Source organism: Ahaetulla prasina, chromosome 8 (assembly GCF_028640845.1).
Source record: "Ahaetulla prasina isolate Xishuangbanna chromosome 8, ASM2864084v1, whole genome shotgun sequence".
NCBI classification, from domain to species: Eukaryota; Metazoa; Chordata; class Lepidosauria; order Squamata; family Colubridae; genus Ahaetulla; species Ahaetulla prasina.
In genome coordinates, this window is record NC_080546.1 from 37639508 (window position 1) to 37663643 (window position 24136).

The 24136-nt window shown below is 40.0% G+C and overlaps 1 protein-coding gene across 9 annotated transcripts in view; it reads left to right on the top strand.

Moving 5' to 3' along the window:
• Positions 1-3817: 3817 nt before the first annotated feature.
• Positions 3818-24136, top strand: part of ELF2 (E74 like ETS transcription factor 2) — a 50369-nt gene continuing 30050 nt past the window's right edge. For 3 of the 9 annotated variants that reach the window (XM_058192693.1, XM_058192695.1, XM_058192696.1), the window contains exon 1: positions 19041-19179. Coding sequence is in view for 4 of the 9 variants with exons in the window: in XM_058192689.1 (XP_058048672.1) it covers positions 18212-18286; positions 19014-19179 (241 nt within the window). In the remaining 5 variants the exon portion in view is untranslated. Of the gene's footprint in view, positions 4039-4219; positions 4391-4767; positions 5022-18062; positions 18287-19013; positions 19180-24136 lie in introns of those variants that run through there. The other 6 variants (XM_058192689.1, XM_058192692.1, XM_058192690.1 and 3 more) reach the window with 6 other exon arrangements.

Sequence of the window (24136 nt, forward strand, 5' to 3'; positions counted from 1 at the left end):
AAACTCATAAGCTTGCCTTAGATCCGGCATTCAACAAGAGATAACTCGTTTTAAATATTTTTTAGTGGAGGAAATTAATTGATTTAAAAAGGAATGTATTGCTTTGAAAAAATATACAATAATAAACAGAATTCTTGCTATTTTTTAAATACTTCAATTTTTATATATCATTAGCCTTATTATCTCCCTTCAAAGAGAGCTCAAGCTATTTTTTTTATATGTGAGGCTCCTGCTAAAAGGGTAAAGGCAAAAATAAGAGGCAAAATCCTTTATCCTGCATGAGATAAATTTTTCTATTTGCCTTCACTTTTGCTCTGACCTTAGCAGTTACTGTTTTAAAATAGCGTTTTCAGTCTTGGCATACTTGTATAATCTATAATGCATCAGTCACATCATCTTGGTTATGATGCAGCCATGCACAAACACCTGAATTCCTATTGAGTGGCTGAAGCTGCTGTACATAGGTCGTCTCCCCTCATCATTGCTTACGTTATTTTGCTTACGTTGCAGAAGAAACTAGACATTTGGTTTCTGTGAAGATCCTTCCATGTAAGGAGAATGTAATGCCTATGATTGCAAGTGCCATTCAAATGTTATGGGATTCCTTATGTACACTGGAATATCAATCATCTGGAAGACAATGTTAATAGTGTTGACATATGTTTAGCATTCTTTCAAAAGACTTGCAAACCTGTATTTTAAAGTTTTGCTAGTTCACTTTAACTGACAATGTGGTATGTTGATGGTCCTTTCCCAGAGATAAATTTATTAAAGATTTCCTGGTGCTCCTGCCAAGTGGTTTTTCCATGCTATGCTTTCTACTGTTATTATACATATTACTATGTAACAGTATTGCACATATTCTGTAGGATGCTTCAAAGTGTTGCTGATGGTGGCCACTTACTTCCTGTCCTGTCTTATTTATTTATTATTTATTTAATCATATTTATATACCGCCCTATCTCCCGAGGGACTCAGGGCGGTTAACAGGCACTTAAAAACACATAAATACAGAGTAAAAAACAATTTAAAAACTTATTCTAAACGCCAAATATTTAAAAATATAAAAAATAAAACCCAGTTTAAAACCCGTAAATTTAAAATCTAACTCAGTCCTGCGCAAATAAATAAGTGTGTTTTAAGCTCGTGGCGGAAGGTCCGAAGGTCCGGAAGCTGACGAAGTCCTGGGGGTAGTTCGTTCCAAAGGGTGGGAGCCCCCACAGAGAAGGCCCTTCCCCTGGGCGCCGCCAGACGACATTGCCTCGCTGACGGCACCCTGAGGAGTCCCTCTCTATGAGAGCGCACGGGTCGGAGAGAGGTATTCGTAGCAGCAGGCGGTCCCGTAAGTAGCCCGGCCCTATGCCATGGAGCGCTTTAAAGATGGTCACCAAAACCTTGAAGCGCACCCGGAAGGCCACAGGTAGCCAGTGCAGTCTGCGCAGGATAGGTGTCATGCGGGAGCCACGGGGGGCTCCCTCTATCACCCGCGCAGCCGCATTCTGGACTAACTGCAGCCTCCGGATGCCCTTCAAGGGGAGCCCCATGTAGAGAGCATTGCAGTAATCCAGGCGAGATGTCACGAGTGCGTGAGTGACCGTGCATAGGGCATCCCGGTCTAGAAAGGGGCGCAACTGGCGCACCAGGCGAACCTGGTAGAACGCTCTCCTGGAGACGGCCGTCAAATGATCTTCTAGAGACAGCCGTTCATCCAGGAGGACGCCTAAGTTGCGCACCCTCTCCATCGGGGCCAATGACTCGCCACCGACAGTCAGCCGCGGACTCAGCTGACTGTACCGGGATGCCGGCATCCACAGCCACTCTGTCTTGGAGGGATTGAGCTTGAGCCTGTTTCTCCCCATCCAGACCCGTACGGCTTCCAGACACCGGGACAGCACTTCGATAGCTTCGTTGGGGTGGTCCGGTGTGGAAAAGTACAGCTGGGTGTCATCAGCGTACAGCTGGTACCTCACACCGAAACCACTGATGATCTCACCCAGCGGCTTCATGTAGATGTTGAACAGAAGGGGCGAGAGGATCGACCCCTGCGGCACCCCACAAGTGAGGCGCCTCGGGGCCGACCTCTGCCCTCCTGTCAACACCGTCTGCGACCGGTCGGAGAGATAGGAGGAGAACCACCGATAAACGGTGCCTCCCACTCCCAATCCCTCTAACCGGCGCAGCAGGATACCATGGTCGATGGTATCGAAAGCCGCTGAGAGGTCTAATAGGACCAGGGCAGAGGAACAACCCCTATCCCTGGCCCTCCAGAGATCATCCACCAACGCGACCAAAGCTGTCTCCGTGCTGTAACCGGGCCGGAAACCGGACTGGAACGGGTCTAGATAGACAGTTTCATCCAGGTGTAAGGGAAACTGATATGCCACCATACTCTCTACAACCTTCGCCGCAAAGCGAAGGTTGGAGACCGGACGATAATTAGCTAAAACAGCCGGGTCCAGGGAAGGCTTCTTGAGGAGGGGCCTCACCACCGCCTCTTTCAAGGCGGCCGGAAAGACACCCTCCACCAGAGAAGCAGTCGTAATCGCCTGGGCTACACTCTTGTCAATTTCTTCCCAGTTTTTAAATATTTAAAATTGGTAAGACTTTTACCAATTTTAAATATTTAAAAACTGGGGAGAAATTGACAAGAATGTAGTCAATTTCTATTCTAGCATGTGACTGAATAAATCTCTGTCCAAAAGTAACTGTCAGATTACTGGGTAAAGGGTAGGCTAGGATCAAACGGTAGAATATTCCCTCAATTCATCGTACAAGGTAAAGCTCCTCTTGCTCTGGCTTGCTCCATTCCCTTAACACTGGGAGTGGGGAAAGCAACACATCGCTAAATCTGTCCTTAATTTGTCCAAGAACAAAATCACTTGCAAGGCTCCTATTGAGGCAGATTAAAGACGTGTGTCAAGGCGGTGCAAATTATGTCATTACATTATTTGACAACTGAAAATGTTGAGGAAGGCTCTGTGGGAAGCAGCCCATAGTGAGTGAGTACATAATATGCACACAGCCAGTTAACCCAATACGGGTAGTCCTTGACTCACAACAGTTCATTTAGAGACTGTTTAAAGTTACAATGGAACTGAAAAAAGTGACTACCATTTTTCAATTACAATCTTTGCAGCACCCCCATGATCATGTGATCACCTTTTGCAAACTTTTGCCAAGCTGTCAATGGGGAAGCCAGATTCACTTAACAACTGAGTTACTAACTTAATAACCGTGGCTAGAAAGATGGGAGAATGGGGCAAAACTAAACAATGTTGGGCTCAATTGTGGCCATAAGCCAAGGGCTATCCATACACCTCACTGAAATGTGAGAATACAGTACGTGAAAGATGAACTTCGGCACATCTCTAGGCTGCTAAAAGGAACATTAAATGCAGCAAAGATGCAGAGGAAAAAAATCCTCTGGAGCCCTCCAGTGGTCGTCCAGTTTTTTGCACTACCTTAGAGAAAAAGCATAGAAATATAAGCCTTGCCCAAAGAACCGAAAAAGATAAGTATCGATTCTCTATCATTACTAAACTGAACCGACCTCCTCCTGTCCTTCCTCTATAGCACCCGGCGAAGAGAAACTGTCGGCCCTTTCACGTTCAATTCCTCAACCCGTAGCACAATAATATTAATATTAGCTGCCCTACTGGGGCAGAGGCAGCGGCGGCGCTTCTTTTATGCAACGGAGAGCGCCGGTGGCCGCTCAGCGAAAGCGCTTCAGGTGCGTGAGCATGTGCAGAAACGGGGACCGAGGCCCGGAGTCGCGTAATTCTCTCGGCAGCGCGGCGGGTGAATGAGGCAAGCAAAAAGGCCAGTCCGCCCGCCTGCTGTGTCGCACGGGCCCAGCTCCCTCCCCAGTGTCTCCTCCCCCGCGTTGGGCGGCTGCTACTCTCGCCGCTGCTGTTCGCCAGGAGCCCTCCCTCGTCTTTCTCATCCCCGCCCGGAGCTCTTTCGCTACCGGCTGTTTGCCTCCCGCCGCCTCTCGGCCTGCTGCGAGAGGGCGACGCTTCCCTTTGACACATAAACAAGGTAAGGGGAGGGCAAGCGGAGCAGGGGAGGGGCTCCCTCGCGGCGCCCCGGTCCGCGCCGTCGGAGGCGACACCCGGAGCCTTTCGGCCCAGAGAGAAATGGCAGCAGTTCTCGGGGGCTGAAGCCGGCCTTAGCAGCAGCGTCAGAGAAAGGCGAGCACCCCCCCTCCCCGGCTTAGTTTGGTCCCTCTTTCCGCCGGCCCGTGAATGAGAATCGGGGGGGGGGGGAGATTCCGTTAACAGGAATCGCCGCGGGGAAGAAGAGCCGATCTCTGTCTGAACCCCCCGCCCCAGTTCCCTCTCCGTCCGTTGGCGAGCTTGTGATCTGGCCGACCGAAGCGGCCGGGAGAGAGGTTGGTCTCAGCTAGGCGGTCCCACGGGGCTTGTTTGTGTGTGTGTGTGTGTGGTTAATCTCAGATAGGGAGGGAGGGGTGTGTGTGTGTGTGTGGCGGGGGTTTTTTTCCAGCTTTCCTTGTATTAATCGGTTTACACGAGTGCTGGTGTGTATGTTCGTTATGGGAGCGATTAAGGGAGAGTGACATCAACTGCCTTTGGAAAAAGTGCCCCCCCCTCCCGCTCAACACCCCCCCCCCCGTCCGCTGAACTGTAATTTTCCTTCTCAGTGAAACGATTGTGCAACTTGTACACAAGAATGTGGTATGTGTAGCGAAGGAAAGACGGGGACGGGCAAGAAAATCTGATTGAACTGGCGGCTGTGGGTTTCACCCAGCGAAGCTTTTGCCTGTCAGTTTTTTTTGTTTGTTTGTTTGGGGTGGAAGGGAAGCGGAGCCTCTGCGCTCCCCGGCCCTTAGCCGCTTCATCGGAATATTTACCAAATGGAGGAGGAACAGAAGAAGGAATTGTCCCTCCAGACGCAAGGGGGAATCTTTGAAAATATCTTCGGTTCCCCTCCACTCCCTCCGCACCCCACCCCGGGTGCAGGCTCGGCTTTGTTGATCATCTTGGAAGGGGAAGTGCAAGTGGGTAAGCGAGGCCCTCGTTGCCGGGAAATGAAGCCGCTTCGGCCGGTCTCCTTGTCAATTGGGATGACATTACTTGCCTTCTAGCTCTCCCTCCACCCCCCCCTCCTCCAAACCTTTACTTTCGGTTTCTCGTATTATTTCCCGGATGAGCATTGCATACGCACGTACTTGGGAAAGCCTTGCTTAGGAGCCGTCTTGGTGGTTGTGACAGGGCTCCTCCTCCCCTCCCCGTTATATTGCGAAACAACAACATTCGGAACCATGGAATATGCTGGCCTAGTAATATTTGCGACGTCTTACAAGACAGGTTATTCAAGAAAGTTGTAACTGCAGTCCGACCAATTTCTCTTTACTGCTGGCTGGGTATTACTGTGTTGTTTTTAGGGATGTTGCGGGTTGTTTGGAATATGAGAAAACTGAATGGGGCGACCCTTCTAACAGCACTGATAAAAATAATAATAATGAAAAAAAAATGAACCAGTGGCTGATTGTTTCTAAAAAGGGAGTTTGCCTTTTACATTTATTTTTGCATTTTTAGTTTGCCTACCTTCTTTATAGAAGCTCAAGTCACTTGCATGAAAATCTTCCTTCATCTTATCTCAACAACAACCTTGTGAGGTGGTTTGGGTTGAGAGAGGAGGAAGTCAGGCTGTAACTTTCCATATTTTAGGTTATGCTGGATTTGAACCAGGGTCTCTCCAGTTCTAGTTGAAAATGTAAAACATTTGACTATACTGGCCATTCTTTTGTTTGCATAATCTGTGCACTTGAAATACTGTATATTGTACCAGTGAAGCCAATTGTGACTAAACAGGTATTTAAGCAAAAAGTCATATATTCTTTGTTCTCAAAATATTAGCTTCATATACTATGAAGTATAAAATAAAGGTTAATTACTTGTATATATTCATTTATATTTGAATATATATTTTGAGATAAAGACTTAATTTTAAGATAGATACGAAATCAGTATTTTATTTATTTATTTATTTATTTATTTGATTTTTATACCGCCCTTCTCCCGAAGGACTCAGGGCGGTGTACAGGCAAAAGTAAAAAACAGGCAATACAATATACAATTTAAAATGCAGATTAAAAAACTTATTTTATAATTGGCCTAAAAAATTTAAAATCTATAATAAACTAAAACCCCATTTAAAATTATTAATAAAAAATTTAAAATCAATAAAATTTAGGCCAGCCCCGCGCGAATGAAAAGATGTGTCTTCAGTTCGCGACGGAAGGTCCGAAATTATATAATTATAGTAAATTATAATAGACTATGATAAGGGAAACTCAAGAAGTATAGAGACATTCTGAGGTTTTAGGTTAATTTTAATCTCTATATTCAACCTACTTGACAAAGTTATTCTCATGGAAAAACATTGAAAAGTGAGTGTCATGTTCCAAGTAAAACTGCCTTCTGCAGTTGGCTGATGGGGATTTTGTGAATGCCTATGGTCTTCAAGTGGGCTCCATATGTTTTGGGATTGTATCTAAGGTACCTATTAGTATTTGGTACCACCTCTGCTTTATTTTGCCACAGTGATTCTATTTCTTTTTGCAGGTCTTTGTATTTTGTTATCTTCTCCAGTTTTCTCTTTTCTGTTCTGCTGTCTCTGGGTACTACCATGTCCACTTTCCAGACTTTTCTGTTTTTCAGAATATCAACAGTTGTTAAATCTGGGGTGTTATGCAGCAGGTGCTTGTCTGTTTGAATTATAAAGTTCCAGAGTACTTTAGCTTCTTCATTGTCTATTGCAGAGGTTCCCAATCTTTTTCGCCCGCGGCTCCCCCGGAAATCCGACCTGCAACTGCGCATGCGCAGACGCCACCGCTCCCGGAACCGACCTGCAACTGCGCATGCGCACCAGACGCCCCAGAAATGGCGCATCAGCGCCGGACCCAGCGGGCGCAGATATTCCGCGGCGCCCCCATGACGGTAGCGCTGCTCCTGGGAGCATGCTCACAGTTTGGGAATCACTGGTCTATTGTTATAGATAGTCCAATAGTCATCAGTTTTCAAACTGGATTTGGCATTTTTATCCACCTATCAAATCTTTCCCAAAGACTGGTATAGGCAGATGTTGTTTGATGGTATTAAAGTTATCGTCACAAGATAAAATGCATTTGATTGATGCTCCACATGTTTGGGGATTACAACCAAGGTGCCTGTTATTAATATTATCTTACCTTTCTTTTTCCACAGTACTTCCACTTCTATTTGCATGTTTGTATTTTGTAATATCTCTGGTTCTTTCTCTTCTGCTGTCTCCAGGTTCTACCACGTTTCTCCAGTTCTCCATATGCAGGCCATATTTTCCTTTCTTCTCATTTTTAGTGTCATTGTCTCATTTTTTTAACATTACATCAGTAATTTGAGTATAAAGTAAGAAGTCAGTATAATTTCATACTGAACCATCCTGTCACTTCTCTTGCTTACCTCATATAACTTTTCCTGTATGTGTAGGATAGCTATTTTTAGGGAAGGATTTCTTTTTATCTAGCTCATAAGTATAGCTTTATTTTGTTTAGTAACCTAGCGTATGGCATCTGATTTATTGGCAATGACTTATTTGGGAATTTTGAATCAGGGAATAACCCAATTCTTATGAGAAATCATAAGTAACACTAAATTCGCTCACAGTCTTAAGGACATGGCATTCAACATAATTTAATAGTTTTCACATTAAAAATACTGTAATATGTCTTGCTTGATATATAAATCAAGCAAAGCATAAAGGGGCAAAGGTTTAATCTTTTTAGTTTAATTAATATGAGTGGGTTCTGAATGTTCTTTAACTTTGAATGGATTGTACTTCAGCTTTTATTTAGTTCACATTTGTAGCAAGCCACACATTTAGTGAAATGCAATCTATGTATCGTTTTTGTTAGTACAGGTAGTCCTCAACTTACAACAGTTCACTTAGTGACCATTTGAAGTTACAACAGCACAGAAAAAAGTTACTTATGACCATTTTTCACACTTATGACTGTTGCAACATCCCCATGGTCACTGTTGCAGTATCCTGGGGTCATGTTATCACCTTTGCAACCTTCTGACAAGCAAAGTCAGTGGGGAAACAAGATTCATTTAACATCTGTGTTACTAATTTAGTGATTCACTTAACAAATGTGACAAGAAAAGTTGTAAAATGGGGCAAGACTCACTTGACAAATTTCTAACTTAACAACATACATTTTGGGCTCAATTGTGGTTGTAAATTGAGGACTACCTGTTATACTTGTTATTAGACACAAAAGAGAGTTGCTTTTATATAAATGTCCATGTAAGGCGTTTAACCATGACTTTCACTTGATGACAAATGGGGCCAAATTGAAATTGAAAATGTGCACACTAATATTTGCGGTAAATAAATAAAAAAGACTATATTTTACTTTGGCCTTAACAGTGTTTTGTAGAAATGAAGAAAAAGCTTTAAAAAGAGAACACTCAAGTAAAATAGCTCCAAAATGTATAGTATTGGTTACTCTTCCCCCCTTTTCTTCACTCTTTTAGGATAATATTCATTACATATGATAAAATGAGCTGAAATCCACAAGTTATGCCACAGTAAAATTATAATTTTAATACTAAAATGCTTCTTCCTGAACTCAGGTGGACCATAGGATAGGCATAGAGGGATTTGTACTGTAAGAGGTCAGAGGACCCCCCGCCCCAATAGAGGCTTTCTCTCTGAAAATAATTCATACGATAGTATTCTTTTTTTCTCCATATTCAGGGCATGTTTTCCTTTCTTCTCATTTTTAGTGTCAGCTTGCTAGTACTAAACAGAAGTTAACTTTGAAAACCCTATGCATATATTTAAGTATCATCTTGTGGTTGGGTTATTATTTGATCGGCCTCCATATAAGATTGTCACAGTGATAAGGTATCCATTAGGATGGCCCAATTAGAGATGAATTACTTCACTTTTAATTTGGTAAAAACTGTTGAGAAATAATTAGAGTATTGATCTCCAGCAACTCCAGCTGAATCTGAGTGAATTTATCACATTTGCAGATCTATGAGATAACCATAATGGTAGAAATCAAATCCTCTTTTTTTTTTACTTTGACTGCATTAATTGAATTACATCCAATTTTATTGTCCTGGATGGTAAAGGGTGTTTCAGCAATTAAATAATCTCTGTTGGAGGATGATCCATGAGTTAACCCTGCTGTTCTGTTCTTCCTCGATCTATCCACATTATCAACTGTTTCCATTAAGTACATCATACTTCCTGTTTTGGAGGGGGAGGGAGATTTTAAGCAAAGATAAAATAGGATAAATATTTAATGTCATTGCAATTCTGTCTGGAAGAAAGTTTCAGCTGTTGAATGTATTTTTTGTTTTAAAGACATAGAAGTCCAGACATAGAAAAAGTGATTACTGAGTGTTTTCTTTTGCTGGCTATCTCCTTACCAGGGTATTGTGATTGTTGTGGGCTGCTTTGGGGTAGCTAGTAATTGGGTACCAATTGGAACATTCCTCTATTTGCCTGCATTCGCTACTGTCTGCTGTGCTGGCCACTAGTAATTGCTTGACTCAATTCATCCTCAAAAATAGTTAAAAACCACTTGAGTCTGTGAATGACGCAAGATGGACTTCCTCATTTTTCTATGGAGTGATAATATTAATCTGATTTGAAGGCAATTATGGATGCTCTTTATCTCTTATAAATGCTCTTGACCTAGACATATGACTTGATCAAAGAATTGAAAGTAACATATAGATTGAGTGCAACATTTTTTTCAGTTCCTAATGGAGGAATGGGTTTTAATTTCTGATAATTTGTATTTTTCTGATGGATCACTACTGTTGCTGAATCATGTTTTGTATCTTTTGGAATCCTAAAACTAAGTTATCATTACAGTAATATATTGACAGCTCTGTATTCCTGTGATTGATTTAGAACAGCACCCAGATTTTAAGTATTGGATGGTTGGGTGAATGAGATGGCATTCAATTAGAGATAAATTGAAGGCAGATAGTACTTTGTAGGAGTCTTTCCCTCTTTCTACTTTTTTCAACCTTCAAGTATATATTTTTCTGCTCTATCGTCTGCCTAAAGTATGTGACTTTCTGCTTATTGTTCACTGCCTTAAGAAAGCAATTACTCTTTATTTGATCTGGGATTAAATGGTTCTTTTTGTAGTCTGTAGCACTGACAGCAATCAAACTGTACACACCCATAATTTTGAAGGCATGTATCTTTTTCAGTGTTCAGTTTTCACAGGCGTATATTATTAATGGAAGCACTATTACTTTTACCGTTCTGAAATTTGTTGTCCTTGAATTCTCTCTGTGATTTTGTATAAGCTTGTACTGCTTTCTTCTGTAGCATATCTATCATCTTCACTTTTTGGCTGTTGACTTTTAAGTTCATTAAGTGTGCAGGTCAGTTGATAATTCATTACCTTTTTCTTTTTAACATTAATTCAGATTTTTCACATCTAATTTTACATGTGTAATGCGTTTTTATAAATCTTTACCTGTAGCTAACCAAATAGTGCTTGTCTGTCTATCTCAGTTGTTACTGTTTCTATTTCTTGTTTTGATTTCCGCTGTCATATATTTTCCTGTCTGGTTGTTCCTATAATGCATTAGTAGTGGAAGCAAATGTGAAGAAGCTGCTTCCTATATTTTCTTGCTTTTTATTACCATGTTTTCCCCAAAATTAGACCCTGTCTTATATTTTTTTGAACCCTTAAATAAGCGCTTGGGGGAGGTGTTATTATTTTGGGGCACGTGGAGCAAGAATGGGCTCTTCTTGCCGTCTTACCTGATTTCCAGCTCTGTCTTCCTAACCCTAACCAGGGAAAATGATGGGGACCTGCTGCGCATGCGGTTAAATATTTTTTTTGGGAGGGGTTATTTTTGGGGAGGGCTTATTTCAGCACATGTGCTCAAAAGCTCAATTGGCCTTATTATCAGGGGATGTCATTTTCAGGGAAACAGGGTATCTATCTTATGATAGCTATCTGATCTTATGTCCCTCTGTTTTTTATAAAACTTATCTCTTTAGTTGGCATTTTTCATGTATGGTTGTGTTAATCTTTGCAAACCTTGAGCAAACCCTCGCTTGTGTGAGAATTAGTATAATGGTTCAATAAGTTCTACATTGTTTTGTATCTCTTTTAATCAGTGTAGGTATATTCACTGATCTTATTTCTAGGTTCATATTAGCTAATATACAGCAGTCACCTCTCCTGCAGTTTTGTAACAATTCAATAGCTGGCATTTCATCTGCTCTAGATGCTTTCCTAAATGAAAACTGATTTATTGTCTGTCATATCTCTGATTGATTGCTGAGTATATTTTCTTTATTACAGTTTCTGTAATTATGCAGAATACTATTTCATTTCTTATTGAGATTTCCTTTTTTCCAATTCTTGCTTGACCTTAGAAATCTTTATTAATTCATTTATTAATTCATTGTATTGTACAACCTCTTTGTTCCTAGGGGGTTTCCGCCTTTGACTTTCTGTGAAATCTAGGGATTTCACATCTCTACCAGAATAGAATAGAATTGAGTTCTTTATTGGCCAAGTGTGATTGGACACACAAGGAATTTGTCTTGGTGCATAAGCTCTCAGTGTACATAAAAGAAAAGATGAGTCTTGTTGACTATATTTGACAATTCTATCATTTTGTTTTCTATTGGTGTTTTCAATTTTATTCTGAAATTATCCATCTGGTAACGTCAAGATGTCTTTTTTGAGGGTGAGGGTTGCACCACCTGAAGGTGATGGTAAGCCCCCTTTTATAGAGGCTATCCTTTGGCCCCACAATTTTAGACATTTTTTCCCCAAACTCCAGCCTTTCCCTTTGCAGTCTGGGTTCAGAGTGGGTTACTGTAGCACAATTACATTGTGCTTATAGATGACTTCTGGAGGGCTTGGGATGGGGGTGTTGCAACAATCCTGGCCTTCTTGGATCTCAGTGGCATTTGATACATTTGCTATGGCATGCTTTTGAGGCAGCTTTGGGGGTTGAACATGTTTTGTGGTGTTCTCCTTTCTCTTTTGCTGGTTTAATTCAGAGCTGGCGGAGGGGAAGAGGTTGGCCCTAGGTCCCCCCAGGGATTGGGTCTCTTTCTTTTCCTTTCTAAGGTAAAGTTAAAGAAGTCCCTGTGGGCTGTACACTGTTAGTTGTAGCTGACTTTAGGGGATGATACCCATCTCCATTTCTAGGCTGTTGAGCCAGCATATCTCTGCAGTCGTGGTCAACAGGACATCACGTCACAGCGCAGAGCATGGGGCAAATGGAGTGCTGTTACCTTCTCACCAAAGTGATACCTATTTATCTACTCATATCTTTTATCTTTTATCTGCATGCTTTTCACATGCTACCGGTAAGTTAGCAGTTAAAAATCCCTTTTAAGTGTTACATAAGAATGCTGGGCAAGATCATTTGCCAGTATTCTGATGCTACTATTATACATCTTCATCTTTGGTGGAATGGGATGTGTCACAGTGCTGACTGAGTGCTAAGAGGCTGTGAAGGTCTGGATAGAGAGGAACCAACTTTAATTCAACCCTAGTGAGATAGATTGGCTTTAGGTTTTTAGTCTCCCAGAATCAGGTGATGGGCCATCGTTAACTCTGCATGGGGGTGTCTTGTTTTTACAGGTGGTGGTGAGTTCTTTAGTCCTTTATTTTGATCATATCATTTCCAGGTAATCTTGTGCTGCTGATTTTTCCCTGTAAGTAGTTCTGGAGTGCTCCTTGGATCATTGAGTAGTTCTGAGAAATGACATCAAGATGTCTTGAGTGACACTGGTGTAAGATTAAAAAATGAATATGATTGAACACAAATTCAGCTCTACATCATGTTTATGGAGTGACATCTGTTGTCCTTGTTTCTTCCCACTGGCTTCTTTAACTTTTTTACTAAGAATTTTGCAGACAAAATCCTTTATGCTTGGAATTAGATGCTGGCTGTGCAAAATTTCAATAAGCTGCTAGGAGCTGAACTTTTAAACTCTGAGTTTATAGATGGGCTTCTGTCTGAAATTTGTTCCTGTCTGTTAGACTAGATTGAGCTAGTTTGACAATTTACATTAGGGTAGTAGGAAACCACTTGGAGAGAAGGGTTGATGGTTTTGAAAGGAGATGACATGCTACTTCTTCAAAATGCCACCATGGCCAGTCATTATGGACAACTGTTAACCCATCACCAGTCTTCCCTATTTATGAAGAGAAATTATATTTTGCAAATCAGAAGAAATAATAGCTTTTCTTTATTATGTGTCAGTTATACCCTACCTCAAATATTGTATTTACTTCTGGGCATTAAAAAGTGTTTCACAGATGTATGGTGAGAATAATCAGGTAATTAGCACCTTTGTCCTACAAGAAGCAATTGAATAAATTGGGAATGTTGTGGAGAGTTATGATAGTATTCTAAAATACCTGAATTGATATCACAGACAAATAAGTCACGAAATGTTTTCTGTTCCAGAGAGCAGAAATTGAAATGAATTGAAATTGAAGGAAGACTGTATTTTTTAAATAATAACCCCAAAAAATCCTAACATTGTGCTGTTTCTTTTTTTTTAAAGTTTTTATTTTCCATAATGATTCCAACAATTCAACCAGTGTATAGTACAATCACTTATCCAACAATCAATCCTATACATTGTGCAATTTCATAGTGAAATTGATTGTCTTGTCTAGTAGCCAGTTTTCCTGTATGCAGGGTTAGGGTTAGGGTTAAACATCTAAAATCTTGACCTATTAATTACGAGCAGTTTATATGCTATCATTATATAGGTTAGAGTTTTCTGGATATTTTTTTATTTTACCAGTACTATTTATATAGTAAAAAATTTCCCCATGTTTGTGGTGTTTAAGAATCTAAATGATGCATGTTTAAATCATTAAAGCTAAGAACTGTATCAGTTACTGTTAGGCCCATTTTAATAAGTAATATTTTGAGTTCTTCCAGTTAGTTTATGTAATCTTTTCTTATTCTGGTTGTTGACGAGTAACAGCAAGATAGAAAGTTATTTATTTCGCCATCTCTGTTTTGACTATATGGCACTTCCAGAGGTTCTCTGAGGAAACAGAGGTAAGCCATCAGGTGTCTTCTGGTGACAGCTACCTAGCTAATCTATGGCAACTGTTCAGTTAGATTTCCTCTTGTACAGAGAAAGTGTCTGAAAACCTATTGTTTGTTTTCTGTTGATCCCTGATACAGGTACAGTGATGATTGCAAGACTAATTTTTTTGAGTATGTCTAACCTATTTAAAGCTTATTATCTTTCCCTTATCGTTTAGATCCGCTTGTATACTGTATAGTTGCTAGCTACTAAAGAGGTGTAAAATGTCCTGTGGACAGGTTGTTCCACACACAGAACACTGTTTCAAGTGCATATTCAGATCAAAGTATGTGTTTGGTTTATTCTGAGTAGAAGACAATGAGAAAAAGGCAAGACCATTGGGCATAGCTAAGCGGGAGGAAGAAAAGTAGGGAGGAGCAATGAACAAATGCAAGCAGCTAAAAAGAAAGAAGTTCAGTGAAACTTAGTGGGAATGCCACACTTGAATTCAAGCACAGGGAAATAAGGGTTGGAACAGAAGATAGATAAGTTAGCATACAGGCTGGTAAACAGGTTAGAAGGAGAAGAATGCATTGTGTACTAGTCTTGCCCATTTTGTCTAAGAGGACAACCAGAAGCACCAAAGGGATTCAGGTTCACTTTGTCCAGGTCATAAATTGCCTGTAATGGTCTAGGTAGACTGCCATACCACACAGTATACTCACTATTTGGATGTGGCTATTCATCCACATTTCTGTAATTGAATTAAACACAAGAAGGAATAGTAGACTTCCCTATTTAGACCTTCAAATCTGAAGAATTGTAATTATTGGTTCTAATTTGTGCTTTCATAGTTCTATTTATAAAATATTTTAAGAAAATTATTGCCACATGTAGTCTTTTTCCCCAGAAATAGTACCTTCACATGAAAACTTTTGGTATAGGCAGAGAGTTTATAGACAGGAAAACTGAATTAGCCCTTTTCTGATTCTTTTTTCTTCTTCTGATTATTGAAGCAATTGTTTTATAAAATGTAAATCTAGGAATACTTTGATTTTCTTTGTTATGGAGGTGATTGGAGTCAGTGGCGAAAATGGTCTTTTCCAGCTCTGTGATAGTTAGATACATTGTGATAGTTTTATTGCCTATTGTTATTATCATGATTCGTTGCACAGTCAAACAAATGTTCAGTCTAGATTCGGCATTTTTATCCACTATTGAATCCTTCCAAAGTTTATTGTTATCAGAATGATTCTGCTAATATCACTATAAGTTCTTAGTTTTCCCATGATCATCCAGAGATCTCAAAGGTAGTATAGTTTTCACACACTATAGAAATTATTGTGAATGGTTGTAGCATTCTGCCAGAATGGCTGCTAACATCCTCAGGATGCTGTTGACCAATACAAGTCAGGGACATGGCAAAAGGAAGACAGGAAAGCTGTGTTTTTACTGGCATTAACAACATGAAACAAGCATCCTTATAACTGTTTGATACTTTTAATATTATTATACATGTGCATCAGTGGTGGGATTCAAATTTTTTTACTACTGGTTCTCTAGGCATGGTTTGGTGGGCATGGCAGGGGAAGGATACTGTAAAATCTCCATTCCCACTACACTCCAGGAGAAGGTTACTACAAAATCAGTGGTGGGATTCTACTGGTTCACTCCGGTTTGGGCTAACTAGTAGTGGTGGCGGTGGGAGGCTCCGCCTACCCGCCAGGATATCATGTAACGCTCTGCGCATGCATAGAAGTGCCCACATGAATGAAGCGAGCATGCGTGCTCACAGCTCCGAACTGATAGCGAAGGTAAGTGGAACCCACTACTGTGCAAAATTCCCATTTCCTCCCAATCAGCTGGGACTTGGGAGGCAGAGAATAGATGGGGGCAGGGCCAGTGGTGTTATTTACCAGTTCTCCGAACTACTCAAAATTTCCGCTACCAGAACCAGTCGGAACATGCTGAATACCACCTCTGATGTGCATGTATATGTTGTCTGTATCTGTGTTTCTCTGTGTGTGCTTTGATGTCTTGACTCCTTGCGACTGCTTGGGCAAGTCCATTCATTTTTTTGCAATATTTTCAGAAATAGTTTCCCATTTTATTTTATTTTTTTGTTTACATTTATACCCCGCCCTTCTCCGAAGACTCAGGGCGGCTTACAGTGTATAAGGCAATAGTCTCATTCTATTTGTATATTTTTACAAAGTCAACTTATTGCCCCCCCAACAATCTGGGTCCTCATTTTACCTACCTTATAAAGGATGGAAGGCTGAGTCAACCTTGGGCCGGGCTCGAACCTGCAGTAATTGCAGGCTACTGTGTTCTTAATAACAGGCTTTTACCAGCTTGAGCTAAACCGGCCCATTGTCTTCTTCCTAAGGCAGACACAGTGTAACTGGCCACTGGCTTTGTGATGGATTGAATGAGAATTCACCAATTCTTTCTTTCTACTCTGTTTCCCAGGAGAGATTTAAAACTTTTTCGTTATATGCATATCAGGGGTGGGTTCTACTTACCTTTACTACTGGTTCGCACCGTACCCATGTGCATGCGCATAAGAGTTTGGGTCACTGGGTGGAGCTTCCCATCATTTTTACTACTAACCAGTCCAAACCAGGGGCACTACTGATGCATATATGTGTGAATTATTATGGTCAACCTCCAGCACCCCAAAATTATAGTTTCTGCTGATGCGCTCGGAATACGGTGGGGTTAATGATTGAATGCTTTATTATTTCCTTTATTTCTTGTATATTAATAAAATTAATTATTTAATATTACAGTTGGCATTAGAGAATTATATTATGACAAACTATGAATTGAGCTACTTTAGTATTATATATAAATATATAACTACAGCAAACACTTGAGTTTATAATCAATGAATAGTAATATTTTTAAATTTATTTAAATATCTCTAGGTTATTTTTTGAATTCATCTTAGTTTATATAGTTAATTACTTTTAAATAGTAATATAATTTCTGAAAGTGATATTAAAAAGATTTTAAAGTAGCTGAACATTTACATAAGGTATATACAGTTGTGGATGATGTGCAAACTTTAACAAACAGATGAGATAGCAAATCAATAATTTTTCAAATATAGATAGTCCTTATGTAGCTATTGCCTTGGTGACTCTGGTTAGAATGCAGTATTGCAGGCTAATTCTGCTGACCGCTAGCAGTTTCATCCTCTTCGGCTCAAGGATGACTCATTTTTCCATCCTTCCAAGGTTGGTACGTGGTAGCTCAGTGGCTAAGATGCTGAGCTTGTTGATCGAAAGGTCAGCAGTTCAGCGGTTTGAATCCCTAGTGCTCCATAACGGGTTGAGCTCCCATTACTTATCCTAGCTTCTGCCAACCTAGCAGTTCGAAAGCACGTAAAAAATGCAAGTAGAAAAATAGAGACCTTTGGTGGGAAGGTACAGCATTCCGTGCGCCTTTGACATTTAATCATGCCAGCCACATGACCACTCAGACATCTTCGGATAGCGCTGGCTCTTCAGCTTTGAAACGGAGATGAGCACCGCCCCCTAGAATCGGGAACGACTAGCACATATGTGCGAGGGGAACCTTTATCTTTACCTTTAAAGTTGGTAAAATGTTTGTTGGGGACAACATGCTGACTCTGTAAACCATTTAGAGAGGACTGTAAAGCGATATATAAGTATAAGTGCTATTGCCTTGTTTAGTGGCCTTTCACAGAGTGGTGATGAAAATGTAACTTTACAACCAACCCTCACTGTAACTTTCACAGATGTTTAAAGTGAAGGAAATTTGAAGTAAGATTATAAGGACAGTTGTGGCTTTACTTAGTGATCACTTTTCTTAACCAAGAGGCCAGTTTCAGTTGTGGCCACTTAACAAGAACTACTTGCAATGCAAATTACACCATTTATTATTGCTCAATTTTAATGTAACCTTGTTACATTTATATGCATTAGCATATAAAACACTGAATAACTACTACTTATGTTTTCTCTCAGGATCTCTTATTCCAGTACTTAGAAATTGAATTTTGGAAATATTCCACCTGGTTTGTGGACCTCTTATACTTCACACTGTCAACATTGCGGTTCTTGAAAACATTGACTTATTTTGCTGCTAGCCTTGCAATACATCCAAGGAATGTACAATGACATCAGCAGTAGTTCACAATGGAAGCTCAAGCCTGGAATTTGACAGCAATGGAGTACAGATTCAAGGCAAGGTCAGAAAATAGGAGAAGCTGTATGTTCTTCATGTAAATTCAAAATGTATTTTGGAAAAAAGATAAAAAAATAAAATAGATGGATAGTAGTAGTTAAGATATTGGGCTATATGGGACAATTACTACCGTACCACTTAGTCCAGCTAATCTCACAGGCTTCCTTCTGCGGAGAAAAAAATAGAAGACAGCACTCTGTATGTTGCCTTGAATTTCCCGGGGAGAGGTAGGATATAAATCTAAAAATAATTTAATGAAAAACCAAAAATATTGAATAAATTTAATTATTTCACTGAAATTAAAGAATTCTCACTTGGCCCAACCCACCTTACAGGGTTGTTGTGGGGAAAAACAAGAGACAGGAGTATGTTCACCAATAGGAATTGACCAAAATGTATTTTAAAATAATAATATAAAAATATTAATAGTATAAATTTGATCCATGCTATTTTTTTCTATTCTGACTATTTTTACTGATGTACTAGTCATTCCAAATTATGAAAATAAAATGCTAGTACATTTAAAATTATATGTTTTTCCAAGACTTGGTACACATCTGATGAGAAGTTAATAATGCTTGCATGTTTTTTACACTGATGTATTTTCTAAAATTCACATCTCATATCCAGACTGATTCATAAAACGATATTAAAGAGATAGCTTTACAAACAGAAAATGTTGCTTGGATTAAGATGGTGATATTATACACATCTTTCTAATCTTTCCATAGGAAAATGAACCAGTTTCTGAATATCCAGCAGTGATTGTAGAGCCAGTACCATGTGCCAGAGTAGAACAAGGATATGCTGCACAGATTTTTGTTTATGATGATGAAACTTACCTGCTACAAGATGTTGCAGAAGAACAAGAAATCGAGACTGAAGCTGTTAAAACAGGTAGACCTTTAAATACTTTGCCACAAATGAAACACTTATTTGGTCTGTTTAACATTTTAATTACAGATTAAAATTTGCCCTGTTCCATTTAATAGAGCAATAAGTAAAAACAAACAAAACCCTATAAAATCTGGAACTTAATAAATTCACTGTTATATATGATGCACCACATACCAGCTGAATTATTTCCTGTGTAATTTTTCAGTTTGTATTCTAAAATATAGATAGCTTCTGCTGAGATACTTGCTGTTTTTGTTTCAGTAATAGCATTTTGCAAAAACTAAATATATAATCCTAATTTATTTGGATGTAAAATTATTTTGGTGTTTTAATATAATGCTAGTTACTTTGTATTCCTAGATAGTATCATAGGAAATATGAAATATTACCTTTTTAAAACAATACACATAGTCCTCGACGTACAGCAGTTCATTTAGTGACTCTTCAAAGTTACAGTGGCACAGATAATAGTGACTTATGACTTATGACCATTGCAGCATTCCACTGTTCACGTGATTTACATTCAGATGCTTGACAAATGACTCATATTTATGATGGTTTTTTTTTAAATTTGCATTTATATCCCGCCCTTCTCCGAAGACTCAGGGCGGCTTACACTATGTTAACAATAGTCTTCATCCTATTTGTATATTTATATACAAAGTCAACTTATTGCCCCCAACAATCTGGGTCCTCATTTTACCTACCTTATAAAGGATGAAAGGCTGAGTCAACCTTGGGCCTGGTGGGACTAGAACCTGCAGTAATTGTAATTGCAGGCAGCTGTGTGTTAATAACAGACTGCATGAGCCACACATTCTTTGGTTGCAGTGTTCAGGAGTCATTTTGTGACTTTCTGATAAGCAAACTCAATGGAGAAGCCAGATTCATTTAACGTTTTACTAATTTAACAACTGCAGTGATTCATTTAACAAATGTGGCAAGAAAAGTCGTAAAATGGGACAAATTCACTTAACAAATTTTTCACTTAAGAACATAAATTTTGGGCCCAATTGTGGTTGTAAGTTGACCACATTTGGGACCAGAATTTCTGTTGTTTAGCAAGGTGACTGTAAAGTGAGTCCCACCCAGTTTCGCGAACTTTTTTGCCACTGCAGTTAAGTGTATTAAGTGGTTGTTAAGCAAATCCAGATTTCCTATTGACTTTGCTTGTCAGAAACCAGCTGAGAAGGTTGCAGATGGTGATCATATGACCTCAGGATGCTGCAGCCATCATAAATGTATGCCGGCTGCTGAAATTTTGACTGGGTTAGGGTTAGGATCATAAGACTGGGGATGCTGTGACCGTCATAAGTGTAAGGACCAGTCATAAGTCACTTTTTTCAGTGCTGTTATAACTTTGACTTTGGTTGTTTAATGAATAGTTCAGAACTATCTGCAAGATGTAGTCTGCATTTTCATAAAGAAAAGCTTTAATTTCAAGATTTGTTGTTGTTGTTGTTAGTCATGAAGTCGTGTCCGACCCATCGCGACCCCATGGACAATGTTCCTCCAGGCCTTCCTGTCCTCTGTCATCCCCTGTACTCCATTTAAACTCACACCGACTGCTTCAGTGACTCCATCCAGTCACCTCATTCTCTGTTGTCCCATTCTTCTTTTGCACTCAATCTTTCCCAGCATTAGGCTCTTCTCCAGTGAGTCCTTCCTTATTAGGTGGCCAAAGTATTTGAGTTTCATCTTCAGGATCTGGCCTTCTAAAGAGCAGTCAGGGTTGGTCTCCTCTAGGACTAACTGGTTTGATCGCCTTGCAGTCCAAGGGACTCGCAGGAGTCTTCTCCAGTAGCATAGTTCAAAGGCCTCAGTTCTTTGGCGTTCAGCTTTCCTTATGGTCCAACTTTCACAGTCATACATTGCAACTGGAAAAACCATAGCCTTGACTATACACACTAAGTCCCATTTGATTTCACATTCCGGGATGTCTGTCATGAGATCAGTGACCACTCCATTGTGGTTATCAGGGACGTTAAGCTTGTTCTTGTATAGTTCTTCTGTGTAATCTCTTCTGCCTGTTAGGTCCCTTCCATTTTGGTTCTTTATCATGCCCATCTTTGCATGAAATGTTCCGTTTATATCTCCAATTTTCTTGAAGAGATCTTGGTCCTTCCTATTCTGCTCTTTTCTTCTTTCTTTGCACTGTTCATTTAAGAAGGCATTCTTACCTCTTCTAGCTATTCTCTGGGATTCTGCATTCAGTTGGGTATATCTTTCTCTTTCTCCCTTGCCTTTCACACTTCCCTTCTTTCCTCAGCTATTTGTAAAGCTTTCTCAGACAGCCATTTTGCTTTCTTGCATTTCTTTTTCTTTGGGACGGTTTTAGTTGCTATCTCTTGTAAAATGTTGTGAACCTCTGTCCACAGCTCTTCAGGCACTCTATCACAGTGGTTCTCAACCTTTATAGTGCTGCAACCTCTTTAATACAATTCCCCATGATGTGGCGACCCCCAACCATAAAATTATTTTTGTTTTGAATTTATCACGCCTGAAGCCATATTGACTAGCGATCTAAACTGCTTGCGATTGCCTTGAGGATGGAGGCATTAAAGCGGAGACTCCTCCCTATTCTATTGTTTTCTTCTTTCTTTGCACTGTTCATTTAAGAAGGCATTCTTACCTCTTCTAGCTATTCTCTGGGATTCTGCATTCAGTTGGGTATATCTTTCTCTTTCTCCCTTGCCTTTCACACTTCCCTTCTTTCCTCAGCTATTTGTAAAGCTTTCTCAGACAGCCATTTTGCTTTCTTGCATTTCTTTTTCTTTGGGACGGTTTTAGTTGCTATCTCTTGTAAAATGTTGTGAACCTCTGTCCACAGCTCTTCAGGCACTCTATCACAGTGGTTCTCAACCTTTATAGTGCTGCAACCTCTTTAATACAATTCCCCATGATGTGGCGACCCCCAACCATAAAATTATTTTTGTTTTGAATTTATCACGCCTGAAGCCATATTGACTAGCGATCTAAACTGCTTGCGATTGCCTTGAGGATGGAGGCATTAAAGCGGAGACTCCTCCCCTATTAAGTTTATCGCGCCTGAAGCCAGATTAGGCTAGCAATTGGGAGTGATTGCAGCTGGCTTGAGAGGGAGACATCAGAGCAAACATTTCTCTCTTTTTTAATTGATCATGCCTGACGCCGAATTTGGCTAGTGATTTGAAGAGCCTGCAGCTGGCTTGTGAAGTCAACCATTGGAACGTGATTCTTCAACTCGCAAGTATACTTCCCATATTTCCAATGGTCTTAGGCGACCCCTGGCAAATCGTCATTCGACCCCCAATGGGGTCCCGACCCACAGGTTGAGAACCGCTGCTCTATCAGATCTAATTCCTTAAATCTATTTGTAGCTTCTACTGTATATTCATCAGAGATATGATTTAGTTCATAACTGAGTGGCCTCGTGCTTTTTCCCACTTTCTTCAATTTAAGCCTAAACTTTGCAACGAGAAGCTCATGATCTAAGCCAGTCAGCTCCTGGTCTTGTTTTTACTGACTGTATAGAGCTGCTCCATCTTTGGCTGCAGAGGACATAGTCAATCTGATTTCTGTATTGCCCGTCTGATGATGTCCATGTGTAGAGTTATCTCTTGAGTTGTTGGAAAAGAGTGTTTGCTATGATCATCGTATTCTCTTGACAAAATTCCATGCCATGATGATAAAGATGTCATTTTTTGCGTGTTAATTCTATAAGGTGGTGTAGGGCTTCATAGAACTGGTCAGTTTCATCCTCTTCAGCACCAGTGGTTGGGGCATAGACTTGGACTACTGTGATATTGAATGGTTTACCTTGGATTCAAACTGAGATCATTCTGTCATTTTGCGGATTGTATCCCAGTACTGCTTTTCTTACTCTTTTATTGACTATGAAGGCTACTCCATTTCTTCTGAGGGATTCTTACCCATAGTAGTATACTTGATGGTCATCTAAATTAAATTCACCCATTTCTATCCATTTTAGTTTGCTCATTCCTAAAATGACAATGTTCAGTTTTGTCATCTCTTGTTTGACCACGTCCAGCTTGCCTTGATTCATGGATCTTACATTCCAGGTTCCTATGGAATATAGATCTTTACAGGTTTGGACTTTCCTTTACTACCAGTTGCATCCACAGCTGAGTGTCCTTTCGACTTTGACCCAGTCACTTCATTCTTTCTGGTGCTACTAGCACTAGCCCTCTGCTCTTCCCCAGTAGCATATTGGACACCTTCTGACCTGAGGGGCTCATCTTCCGGAATCATATCTTTTTTCCTTTTGTTACTATCAGTGGGGTTTTCATGGCAAAGATGTTGGAGTGGGTTGCCATTTCCTTCTCCAGTGGAACATGTTTTGTCAGAGCTCTCTGTTATGACCTGTCCGTCTTGGGTGGCCCTACACAGCATAGCTCATAGCATCATTGAACTATGCAAGCCCCTTTGCTATGACAAGGCAGTGATCCATGAAGGGGCAAGATTTGTTAGACCCCTTTATTTAGTTTTTGCTCTGTGTAAGCAAATCTTAAAGGAAGGTATTAGTCAATTAATGTATTGCTTTAAAAATATCATTACTACTTATAGTTCAAACAAGTTATGATTAACTGAGGGTACATCTTGCAGGATGTAATAAATTATAGTTTATAGATTAATAGTAATTAGATTTACATTGCACACTGAATTGTACAATGCACAATTGTACATTGAATCAATCATATCATATGACAATAAAACCTCAATTTAGCATGGCAGAAGGTATCCTTTATATCTGAAAACATGTCAATTTACATCATTTACACAATAATATCACTGACATATCTGGCATCCATTTATAATCCTGATATAACGGAGAAACCCTCAATTTAATGGACAGTAGTCTTGTAAATGGAGAAGTCTGAACAGAAAATTTTCTCTTTGCTGAGGTCCATTAAACTGAGGTCTAATAACTTGAGGCTTTACAGTACACTCACTGATG